The sequence below is a fragment of the Sorex araneus genome, chromosome 5 (genome assembly GCF_027595985.1).
Source record: "Sorex araneus isolate mSorAra2 chromosome 5, mSorAra2.pri, whole genome shotgun sequence".
Lineage (NCBI taxonomy): Eukaryota > Metazoa > Chordata > Mammalia > Eulipotyphla > Soricidae > Sorex > Sorex araneus.
The window spans coordinates 90,816,628-90,829,241 of NC_073306.1; the positions used below are offsets into that span (position 1 = coordinate 90,816,628).

A 12,614-nucleotide genomic window follows, 5' to 3' on the forward strand; every position below is an offset into this window, starting at 1 on the left:
TGGTGAGTCTTGGGGAGGCCATATGGTTCCAGGGACCCACGTTGCCTGCATGCAAGACAAATGTCCTACCTGCTTTACTATTGCTCTGGCCTTGAGTAATTTTTTTACATCACCTACCATACTCTTCATTTCTCTCATTTCTGATTGTAGTTTTCTCATTTTACCTCTCACGTGCTTTGCTGACTACCTGGGCCTTGTTTCTTTGAGTTCATGAAACATCCTTACCATGGTGTCATGGGCCATTTCCTGAAAGTTATAGAGCTGGTTGGTACTGGTAAAGCCTTTCATGTTATTTTTTCACTCATTGAACTTGGGTTTCTACTCATATTTCCCATTGGATTTGCTGTGCTCCTGGTGTGCTGAGGGCTACCATATCTATGGGAGTATCAGGGATCAGAGTGGGTGTTGTTCTCTTCCTTCCCTTCCTGTTTTCACCCGGTGAAAGTAAGTGTAAGTGTGAGCAGTGTGAGGTGTAATGAGTAGAACTGTTGATTCAGGAGCTGTAGAAGTGGGACTGCTGGGACCCAACTTTAAGGAAGGGAATCCATGTTTAGTTACAGAGATGCCTGGGGTTGTTCGCCAGGAAGCCAGGAGATTACCCTCACCTGGGAGCTTGGATGGACAGACAGAAGTTCCTGTAACGTCAATCTTCGATGCTGCTTTTCTTTTTGATCAACTTGTGCTTTCTCCCTTTCTGCATTTTCACTGAGTTTCATTTCAATTAAAAGGGATTTCTTAAATACAGGAAATGTTTATTTCAAAATTTCAATCTCTGAATTTTGGTAACACAGTAATGATAACACTTCCTGCTAAAACTTTTATTTACACATATAATTTCTTCATTTAATCCTCACAACAACCTTATGAGGCAGAAAATTTTATCTTCATCTTATGAGTGAAAAAAGTGAAACTTGAAAAGGCAGAATGACTTGTCCAATCTCACAGCTAAACATGGCACAGCTGAAATGTAGCCCCAGGTATGTCTCCTCTTCACTCAAACCCTACAGTTCTGTGCTCCTGTGGGAAATTAACCTTGATTTTAAGTGATAATACTTTTCCAGTACTGATTATTATGTTCTAAATTACTGAATCATCAAAATAGGTTATTGAGAATGATTTGATGTTGTATGTTCTACTCAACTTTAATTTCTTGGAATGGCCAGTCTAGCATAAGTGGAAAATCTTTCCCATATAGTATATTTGATTAACCAGATGGATTATTACATGCCCAATGATGTTTCAAATGTGTTAGAGAAAAGCACTGTTCCAGAGTAATAACTGATTGTCTGATCTTTTATAGGGCACATTTTAGCACTTTACACTTGGAGTGGCTGGATGATTGCATCTGGTTCTCAAGATAAGACTGTTAGATTCTGGGATCTTCGAGTACCAAGTTGTGTTCGAGTTGTTGGCACAACGTTCCATGGCACTGGTAGGTTTTTTCTGTAATTTAAATAAATTTATAAGAAAAGAAGCAGCTTTATAAATTACACATTCCCTCTCCACTGTAATATACACTTTGAGAAGAATTGAAATAATAACTTTCATTGTTGACTTTCAAGGCTTTCAGAATGTTTTTATCTTTTTATTTGTAAAATTAAGGTTTTGTTGGGTCTGAAGAGAATACAGTAGGTAGAACTTTTGCCTTGCCTGCTGCTGACCCACGTTTGATTCCTGGCACCACATAGGGTCTCCTGAGAACTGCCAAGGTTGATCCCTGAGCACAGAGCCAGGAGTAAGCCCTGAGCACAGCAGGGTAGCACTGTAGCACTGTCATCCCGTTGTTCATTGATTTGCTCGAGTGGACACCAGTAATGTCTCCATTGTGAGACTTCTTGTTACTGTTTTTGGCATATCTAATACGCCATTGGGAGCTTGCCAGGCTCTGCCATGCGGGTGGTATACTCTCAGTAGCTTGCTGGGCTCTCTGAGAGGGAAAAAGCTGGTAATTTTATTTTTCTTGGGTCAGGGGGGAGATTTAACTGTATTGAGAATTAAGAACCAAATTGAGATTAGAATTTCTAATTTAGTCATATAGGTGAATTCTGTGTTGATTTAAGATTTTTCACTATGACGCAAAAAAAAAAAATTTTTTTAGTTTAGGAAACCAAGACTCAGGGAGAGTGTTATTGTTAATGATATGTATTGTTATTGCTTTAATTAGCATGTTGATGTTTAGAAGTTTTATTCTCTATAGAAGCATTCTTTATCCCCTTGAAGACACCCTTTAAGAATACATGGTTGGGGCTGAGGCAATAGCACAGAGGGTAAGGCATTTGCCTTGCACGTGGCCAGCCTGGCTTCGATTCCCAGCATTTTATATGGTCCCCTGAGCACTGCCAGGAGTAATTTCTGAGTGTACAGCCAGGAATAACAATCGCTGGTTGTGACCCAGAAAGCGAAAAAAAAAAAGAATACATGGTCTTGGGACCAGAGTGATAGCACATTGGGCAGGGCATTTGCCTTGCACACTGCTGACCTGGGTTCTATCCCTGGCATCCCATATGGTCCCCTGAGCACTGCCAGGAGTGGTTCCTGAGTGCAGATCCAGAAATAATCCCTGAGCACCACTGGGGGTGGCCCAAAACTCAAACTAAAATGAAACAAAACAAAAAATGGATACACGGTCTTAATGACTCAAGTTATTTTTGGTTCATTTTTTTTTTCTTTTTGGGTCACACCCGGTGATGCACAGGGTTCACTCCTGGCTCTGCACTCAGGAATTACCCCTGGTGCTGCTCAGGGGACCATATGGGATGCTGGGATTTGAACCCGGGTTGGCCATGTGCAAGGCAAATGCCCTATCCGCTGTGCTATCACTCCAGCCCCTGGTTGAATTTTTGTTGGCAGTATATCATCTGTTGCTTTGAGATATTTTTCACTATACACTAAAACATGCCTTGTTTTTTTCTTTTTTTTATTAATTTCTTTACATTATAGGTAGTAGTTCTGGACATTTATGCATTAGTGAAAATATTGGATTAGGAAATGCAGTGTAGATAATGCAGTTATAGCAGGTTCTCCCAAGAAAGAACTTTATTTTTCATAAAATCTTGGCTCATACCTTGCCCCTAGAAATAACATAGTATATATTGATTGCTAATTTGAATTGGGTGGTTCAGTGACCATAAAGAGCTGTTGAAATTAGCGCTATTGATTTTTCCATATTGAAGTTTCCATTCCTCTTTTTGCAGGTAGTGCAGTGGCATCTGTAGCTGTAGATCCCAGTGGCCGTCTCTTAGCCACAGGACAAGAAGATTCTAGCTGCATGTTATATGATATTAGGGGAGGAAGAATGGTACAAAGTTACCACCCTCATTCCAGTGATGTTCGCTCTGTTCGATTTTCTCCTGGAGCTCACTACTTGTTAACAGGATCGTATGATATGAAAATAAAGGTCACAGACCTACAGGGTAATTATGATTTTGTTTTTAGCCTTTCCTGTTTATTCTCTCTGCTATTCTATTTGGAAATCTTTGTTGTTATTGTTATTCTGGTGAGACAATGATATTTTCATACTTTACTTTAATATTTAGTGAATTAGTTACTGGCACAACTATGAGATAAATTGTAGCAAACTATTAAATAATTTAAACCTTATTTTAATTTTTAAACAGTATAGAAAATATTTCAAAGATGGATATGGCTCAGCAGTAGAACAAATGTCCCAGGTGTGTCCCTGGCACTTAGGGAGAAACATACGAGTTTTAGAAAATCAACATTTAGTAGATGGAGTCACTAGAGTTCAAAGATGGTAGGTATTAAAATATGTATTTGTGTACTCCTTTTTGCCTTTACTTTCAAAGCTTCTTGTATATGGGACCAGAGCAATAGTACAGCAGGTAAGTCACTTGCCTTGCACATGGCCAACCCGAGTTCGATCCCTGACATCCCATGTGGCTCTTGGGGCATTGCCAGGAGTGATTGAGTGCAGAGCCAGGAGTAACCCCTGAGCATAGCCAGGTGTGGCCCAAAAACCGAAAAAAGAAAAAAATGGTTTTGTTTATAATTGGTATAATTATATCTTCTGTGTCTAGTTTTAGTTTTAAATGTAGCACCATAGTACTGTCGTCCCGTTGTTGTTCATCGATTTGCTCGAGCGGGCACCAGTAACGTCTCCATTGTGAGACTTGTTTTTGGCATATCAAATACGCCACGGGTAGCTTGCCAGGCTCTGTTGTGCATTTTAAATGTACATTAAGTAAATATTGTATTGCAGCTAGAGATAAATGAATAAGGCAGGTAATGTCTTCTTGGTGAAATTTGCTTTTTATAGATTAATAAGATAATAGACAAATCATGTAATTTCAGATTAATAAGATATAATAGACAAATCATGTAATTTCAGATAATGGCAAATGCTATAAAAAATTAGCAAGCGGAGCCAGAGAGATAGTACAAGGCTAAAGTGCTTGCCTTGCACACTACTGACCTGGTTTTAATTCCTGGCACCGTATAGTCTGCTGAGCACCACCAGGAGTGATCCTGGAGCAGAGAGCCAGGAGAAAGCCCTGACTGAGTACTGCTGGGTATGACCCAGACCCTACCCCCCCTCTCCTTCCAAAGAGAAGAGAGTTGGAGAGTAACTTGTAGACAGGGAAAGGCTAAATTTGGCAGGATAGAGTAGGTCTCTCTAGGGAAGTGCTCTTTGCAGACTTGAATGATGAAAAGAACACCTTGCCAGGACTCTAGCAAGTGGAAAGTGGAAAGCAGGAATGGATTTGAGGTGTTCATGACACTGCAGGAGGCTGGCCATTGTCAGTATCTGGAACTTAGTGAATTAAGGGGGAGAGAGGAAAATAAATCAGAAACAAGATTTTATAGGCATTTAAAAACACAAGTGGGGGCCATAGTACAACTAACTGTTAGGATGCATACATGCAACATAGTTTGCGTCCCTGGCATCCCATATGATTCCCTAAGTACTGCCAGGAGTAGCCCCTGAGCATTGCCAGGTATGGCCCCAAAATAAAACAAAACCAAAAACACACAGTGATATTCCTTTGGAAGATATAAAACTGTGGGGTGGTAGGTTGTGAATTAAATTGTGTGTGTGTGTGTGTGTGTGTGTGTGTGTGTGAGTGGTCCCCACACATGCAGTGGTCCCCCCTGCAGAAATTCTCTGGACACTAGTTGGGTGCTTACAGTTCAATTTAGTTTTGGCACGGTTTACTTGGAGCTCTGTGCCAGGAATAGGACTAAGACCAAATAAAATTTTTCTTGTTTTTGAAAGTGTGTGTTTCACAAACAGAAAATGAAATCAAACACCTGGAAATTAAACAGCTTACTATTGGACAATGAGTGATTTAGAAAGGAAATCAAAGAGGAAATCAAAAGATTCCTGGAAACGAATGACAATAAGGACACAAGTTACCAAAACCTATGGGACACAGCAAAAGCTGTGTTAAGAGGAAGGTTCATAGCTCTACAAGCATTCCTCAGGAAGGAGGAGTGAGCCCACATAAGTAACCTAACCTCACAGCTTAAGAGCTTGGAGAATGACCAACAAAAGGAGCCCAATCCGAACAGGAGGAAGGAAATAATAAAACTCAGAGCAGTAATTAATGAGATGGGAACTGTAGGATAACATAGCTTCAGGTAGTTTAGGTTTATTGGGTTACTCCCGTTACAGTGCTGCTATTCCTCTTTATTTGTAGCTTATTTCTTAGTGTTCTGTTGACTTGTAAATAATGTTTTTCTCTTCTCCTTGAGTCCTTTGCATAGTTTATTCAGAGCAAGTCCTTTTTGTGTGGACACAGGAAGACTTAACAAATGTTATGCTTTTGTAACCTGGGAGTCATTTGGCTCTACATGATATTTTCCTCCAGGGCATCTGTTCTCTTGACCTAAGCCTCAGCTGCCCTTATTTCCTAGCATCCCGAAAACAGGGTCCCGACGTGGGACGAGAAGGACCCAGGGCAAGCGGTAAGTTATGTGCTACCCTGGCATCGAGATGGGCCTGGCCAAAGTGCCTCATTCTTAACTATAAGTTAAGAGTTTGATCATGGACAAGTGCTGTCATGATCTTAAAGTAATGATGAGACTAGGACCCTGCTAGGGATAAGAAAGACTAATCTGGCCTGAGCTCTGTAGTCTGAGATTGAGATGGCCCCAGGAGAGCAATTCTAAAAGCTTAATGCATCTCTTGCTATGCCCATACAAAATGATTAATATTATGAATGCTTATATGTTTGTTGGACAAGGAGAGGAGAAACACAACCATGGGATTTCATCATTGGATGGGTCCTGCTGAAAGAGTATCTGTCCTAGAGAATAGGTGTTCTGCTATTGTTATTGAACTTTTTGTGCCTAGCATTTTATTTTAAGCTTGAATTGTTATGATGGTTAAAATCTGTCCTAAACAAAAAGGGGGGAGATGTTGGAGACACTGTACTGCAGACAGGAATATTTTCCCTTTTTCAGCTGCCTTCTGGAAATAATTTCAGAGGCAGTTTTCCTTTTTTCACAGAAGCCTGGCTGGTCTTTGACATGCAGATCTTAGGTGCTAGCCAGGCCTGACTTGACATTGTAGATTCCAGGCTCTGGCCCAGCCTAGTCTTTGGGATGTAGATTTTAGGTGCTGCCTAGTTTGTAATTGACATGTAGATTTCATGTGGCAGCCCAGCCCGGTCTTTGGGATGTAAATCCGAGTGCTTTCAGCAAAAGGAAGGCTTCAGTTTTGGTTTTGTATCTTCTTTCCGCAGGCCTAGATTACTGGCCTGCAGATACAAGAGAATAATGTTGCCTCAATGTTCTTCCTGTAACATCTTTTGGTGCCTTTGGTGACGTCAATGTATTGCGCCCTTTGGAAGTGCCATGATCAATAAAAGAGGTTCTGAGAGAGAGACTAGGAAGGAGGAGAGACTAGAGAAGGAGGCGGCAGTAGATCCAGAGAGAGGCCGGAGCTGGGAGTGTGGGAGATGAGAAAGATGGAAGATTGAATAAACGGTAACTAATCAGCAACTAGCTTGGTCCTCGTTCTTCCTTCGCCTTTCCTTGACCACCGGCCGTCCCGATCCAGTCCACACACTGTGGTTCCAGAGCACCGAACGAGGGTGGTGAGACAGAGTCGCCTGGAGAGCCCGCGAGTGCACTCGCCCCTCGGTGAGCTTTAGTTTTTTACAGGAAACCAAAAAAAAAACAATCCAAAAGATCAATGAAACCAAGAGCTGGTTCTTTGAGAAAATAAACAAGATTGATAAACCTCTAGCAAGACTCACAAAAAAAGGGAGAGAAAACCCTGATAAACCGAATTAGAAATGAAAAGGGGGACATTACAACAGAAATTACAGGAATTCAAAGGATCCTCAGAGATTACTTTGAGAATCTTTATGCCACAAAACATGAAAACCTCGAGGAAATGGATAAATTCCTAGACTCCTATAGCCTCCCAAGGCTGAACCAAGAAGACCTGGAATACCTGAACAGACCTCTCACCATCAAAGAAATTGAAACAGTAATAAAAAGTCTACCCAAGCACAAAAGTCCTGGCCCAGATAGATTTACTAGTGAATTCTTCCAAACCTTTAAAGAGGATTTACTCCCAGTCCTCTTTAAGCTTTTCCAGGAAACTGAAGTATCAAAAACACTTCCAAACAGTTTCTATGAAGCAAATATTACCCTGATACCAAAAACAGACAAAGATACCACAAAGAAAGAGAATTACAGATCGATATCCCTGATGAACACAGACGCAAAGATGCTCAACAAAATATCCTCAACAAAGATCCTCAGCAAATAGAATCCAACGACTCATCAAAAAGATATACACCATGACCAAGTAGGATTCATCCCAGGGATGCAAGGATGGTTTAACATTCGCAAGTCACGGGGCTGGAGCGACAGCACAGTGGCCGACCCGGGTTCTATCCCCAGCATCACATGTAGTCCCCCAGGAACCATCAGGAGTAATTCCTGAGTGCAGAGCCAGGAGTAACCCCTGAGCATCGCTGGGTGTGACCCAAAAAGAAAAAACGTTCGCAAGTCAATCAACATAATTAATCATATTAATAAAAGAAATAATAAAAACCATATGATCATATCAATAGATGCAGAGAAAGCATTTGACAAGATTCAATACCCATTTATGATGAAAACTCTGAGCAGAATGGGCATCGAAGGAATTTTTCTCAATATAGTCAAAGCCATCTACCAAAAGCCCACAGCATCATTCTCAATGGGGAAAAACTGAAAGCCTTCCTTCTAAGATCAGGCACAAGACAGGGTAGCCCACTTTCGCCACTCCTATTCAATATAGTACTGGAAGTCCTGGCCATAGCAGTTATACAAGAAAAAGATATCGAAGGCATACAGATAGGAAAGGAAGAGATCAAGTCATCACTATTTGCAGATGATATGACACTATACTTGGAAAACCCTAAAGACTCTACAGAAAAGCTCCTAGAAACAATAAGTCGATATACTAAAGTGGCAGGCTACAAAATCAACACCCAAAAGTCCATGGCTTTCTTATATACAAATAATGAAAGAGAAGAAAGAGACATTAAAAAAACAATCCCATTCACAGTAGTACCTCAGAAAATCAAGTACCATGGAATCAGCTTAACCAAAGAGGTGAAGGACCTATACAAGGAAAATTACAAAACATTACTTCAAGAAATAAAGGAGGACACTAGGAAGTGGAGACACATCCCCTGCTCATGTATTGGGAGAATTAACATTATCAAAATGGCAATACTTCCCAAAGCACTATACAAATTTAATGCAGTCCCTATCAGGATGACGTTTTTCAAAGAAACAGACAAAACACTCCTAAAATTTATATGGAACAATAAACCCCCACGAATAGCTAAAGCAATCCTTGGAAAAAAGAAGATGGGTGGCGTCACCTTCCCCAACTTCACACTGTACTACAAAGCAGTAGTAATTAAAACAGCATGGTATTGGGCTAAAAACAGACCTGCAGACCATTGGTACAGAGTTGAACATCCTGTCACAGACCCTCAAATATATGGCCACTTAATCTTTGACAAAGGAGCAAGAAATGCAAAGTGGAACAAGCAAAGCCTCTTTAACAAGTAGTGCTGGGAAAACTGGATAGCTCCCTGCAAAAAAAAGGAACTGTGACCTCTGTCTAATGCCAGGCACAAAAGTCAGATCAAAGTGGATTAAAGACCTCAATATCAGACATGAGTCTATAAGATTCATAGAAGAAAATGTAGGCAGAACTCTCCATGACATTGAAGCTAAAAGCATCTTTAAGGACGAAACAGCACTGACCATGCAAGTGGAAGCAAACATAAACAAATGGGACTACATCAAACTAAGGAGCTTCTGCACTTCAAAAGAAACAGTGACCAAAATACAGAAAGAACCCACAGAATGGGAAAGAATATTTACCCAATACCATCTGATAAAGGATTAATATCCAGGATATACAAGATACTTGTAGAACTGTATAAGAAAAACTCCAGCCCCATCAGAAAATGGGGAGAAGAAATGAACAGAAGTTTCCTCAAAAAAGAAATACAAATGGCCAAAAGGCGCATGAAAAAATGCTCCACATCCCTAGTCATCAGGGAGATGCAAATCAAAACAACAACGAGATATCATCTCACACCACAGAGACTGGCACACATTTAAAAGAACAAAAGCAACCAATGTTGGCATGGATGTGGGGAAAAAGGGATGCTCCTTCACTGTTGGTGGGAATGCCTACTGGTTCAGCCTTTCTGGAAAACAATATGGACAATACTTCAAAAACTAGAAATTGAGCTTCCATATGACCCCGCAATACCACTTCTGGGAATATATCCCAAGGATGCAAAAAAGCACAATAGAAATGACATCTGTACCTATGTAGATATCCATTGCAGCACTGTTCACAATAGCCAAAATCTGGAAACAACCGAGGTGCCCGAGAACAGATGACTGGTTAAAGAAATGTCGGTACATTTACACAACGGAATACTATGCAGTTGTTAGGAGAGATGAAGTCATGAAATTTGCTTATAAATGGATAGACATGGAGAGTATCATGCTAAGTGAAATGAGTCAGAGAGGGACAGACATAGAGGGACTGCACTCATTTGTGGAGTGTGGGGTAGCATCACATGAGGCTGACACCCAAGGATGGTAGATACAATGGCCGGGGATTGCCCCATAGCTGGAAGACTGCTTCATGAGCGGAGGGGAGAAGGCAAATGGAATAGAGAAGGATCATCTAAGAAAATGATGGCTGGAGGAATGAGTTGGGATAGGAGATGAGTGCTGAAAGTAGATAATGGACCAAACATGATGACTTCTGAGTGTCTGTGTTGCAAGCTATAATGCCCAAAAAGAGAGAGAGAGTATGGGGAATATTGTCTGCCATAGAGGAAAGGGGGGGGTGTATACCCGGGATCTTGGTGGTGGGGAATGTGCACTGGTGGAGGGATGGGTGTTTGATCATTGTGAGATTGTAACCTAAACATGAAAGCTTGTAACTATCTCACAGTGATTCAATAAAATTTTAAAAATTAAAAAAAAAAAAGAAAGTGTGTGTGTTTGAAGGAGGGGCGGGGAGAGAGAATGGCCACACCTGGCAGTGTTCTGGAGAGAACATGTAGAAGAGGGGATAAAGAGAGAGATTTCCCTTAGGTGGAGATTTTTTGTTTGTATTTTTTTTAAAAGAAACATTGGTTCACAACAGTGTGTATTGACTGATTTCAGGGGATTGCACCACACTCAGCCGTGTTCAGAGGCTACATTTGACTCTGCTCAGGAGTGACTTCTGGTGGTGCTTAGGGTACCATATATGTTGCTGGGGATAAACATGGGGTGTTACTGTTCTATCTCTTTGCCCCCCTCTCCATCATTTCTTTCACTGGCAGGTGGGATTTTTTTTTTCTCATCAGTTTATAATGAAGTGATGTGGGTTACGACATGACTGTCATAGGAAATGAGGTATATGAAATAGGAAATAACATATAGGTCCAAAAATTTAAGTCAGGAGAGGAAAAAACTAGCTAAAGGATATTTGAGAATGTAGTGACTGGCTCTGGAGTTGTGAGAAATCAAGACGAGAGCATTTAGTAGAGAAGACAGCTGTGTCAAATGTGACTGTGTTACCAGGGACTAGTAACTTAATGAGCTCTTTAGTACTTTACCTTTGCTTAAACTTTTTGTCTATTATGAAAGTTTAGAAAATCACAGTGCCTAAAATAATTTTTTTAAGTTTAGGATTTTTCATCTAAAAGTAATAGGAAATCAGAAATCTACACATATATTTTACTTCATAATGTAAATCTCTTTTTTTATTCTATATAGGAGACCTCACTAAGCAGCTCCCGATTATGGTGGTGGGAGAGCACAAGGACAAAGTGATTCAGTGCCGGTGGCACACCCAGGATCTTTCCTTCTTGTCATCTTCTGCAGACAGAACTGTAACCCTCTGGACTTACAGTGGCTAGAGTACATCTGACATCACTCTAGGCTGTGAAAACACAGACTTAAGACTACTGAGTTGTGAAAATTATAAATGGGAAGAACAAGGTCTGACCAAGAAAGTGGCTTAGCAGGAGGAAGCCGCATATCCCCGTGTATCCCTTTGCTAAGAGGTGTTGGTGGTGTTACTCTGCAGTGCTTTCAGTCTTCCAGCGAGCTCGTGCTGCTGTGTCCTGCTATATGTAGTCTTGTTGCCAAAATCTGCGGAGGAGCTCTTTGTCGTCAGTGTGTGCTCCAAGTCAAGGTGGACAGTGTGTTTACGGTTTAGTATTAAATGCATTCCTCGGTCTTTGCCTAAATAACAGTTTTATACATATGTTGAAGCTGAACTATACTTTAAGCTTATTATTCCAGTGTACTACAATTAAGTTCTACACAGATTAAACTTAGGTGTTCAGAAATTACTTTTGTTTTTCTTACAATCCTATGATAAAGTATCCACTTGTCAGCTAGAGGTCAGAAATTAGTCTCAAAAGTTACACAGTTATTTTCACTAAGGGTTATTATTGAGTTTAAAGATAGTTGGAAAGCTGCTTCTTAGTTCTGTATGTGGTAAGGCCCTTTAAAAAAAAATCCAGGGATATATTTTCTCTTTTGTCCATATTTTTGTTTCAGGCTTAAAAGGTAAGTTTTCTTCAGAAACTTGTTAATTTCAAATTTTTTAATGCAACAAGATGCCTCCCTTCTAAACTGTACTGTGGAGCTAGAGCACCAGCTTCCTCATGTGATGCAGCACTTGATGGTACAGTACCTTTACTGGCGAGCATTGTTCCTCTTGAAAAATGAAAAACTTTGCCATAGACTATAGCATGGCTTGAGATGCTATGTCTGCATGATAATTAAAAATGGAAAATTTAAAGTTTGCACTCCAAAAGCTTAACATGCATTTTTTTCTTGCACTGTTTTATGTAATGCAGAATAATGATTTATTTCTACAACACTGTAGATCTTAACATTTATGTATCTTTATTTTCATATTGTATAGTGATTTTACTTTAAATTATTAAATAGGCTATTTTATTTATTTCAAATGCAGTTGAGTTGGATCTAATTATTGAACTGTCTGTGCACTGTATGTAGCAAGCATTTTAAATCTATTGTATAGAAGTGGAAAGGGTAATTACAAGTGTAGCTGTGCAATTATTTCAATAAAGACCTCTTGACACCTA

General features: G+C 40.2%; 1 protein-coding gene across 2 annotated transcripts in view; it reads left to right on the forward strand.

Moving 5' to 3' along the window:
- Window positions 1–12,614, forward strand: part of WDR47 (WD repeat domain 47) — an 87,133-nt gene extending 74,519 nt beyond the window's left edge. For both annotated transcript variants that reach the window (XM_004620044.2, XM_004620045.2), the window contains exons 13-15: window positions 1,301–1,432; window positions 3,195–3,413; window positions 11,269–12,614. In XM_004620044.2, the coding sequence (XP_004620101.1) occupies window positions 1,301–1,432; window positions 3,195–3,413; window positions 11,269–11,411 (494 nt within the window). In that variant the 3' untranslated portion in view covers window positions 11,412–12,614. The remainder of the gene's footprint in view (window positions 1–1,300; window positions 1,433–3,194; window positions 3,414–11,268) is intronic.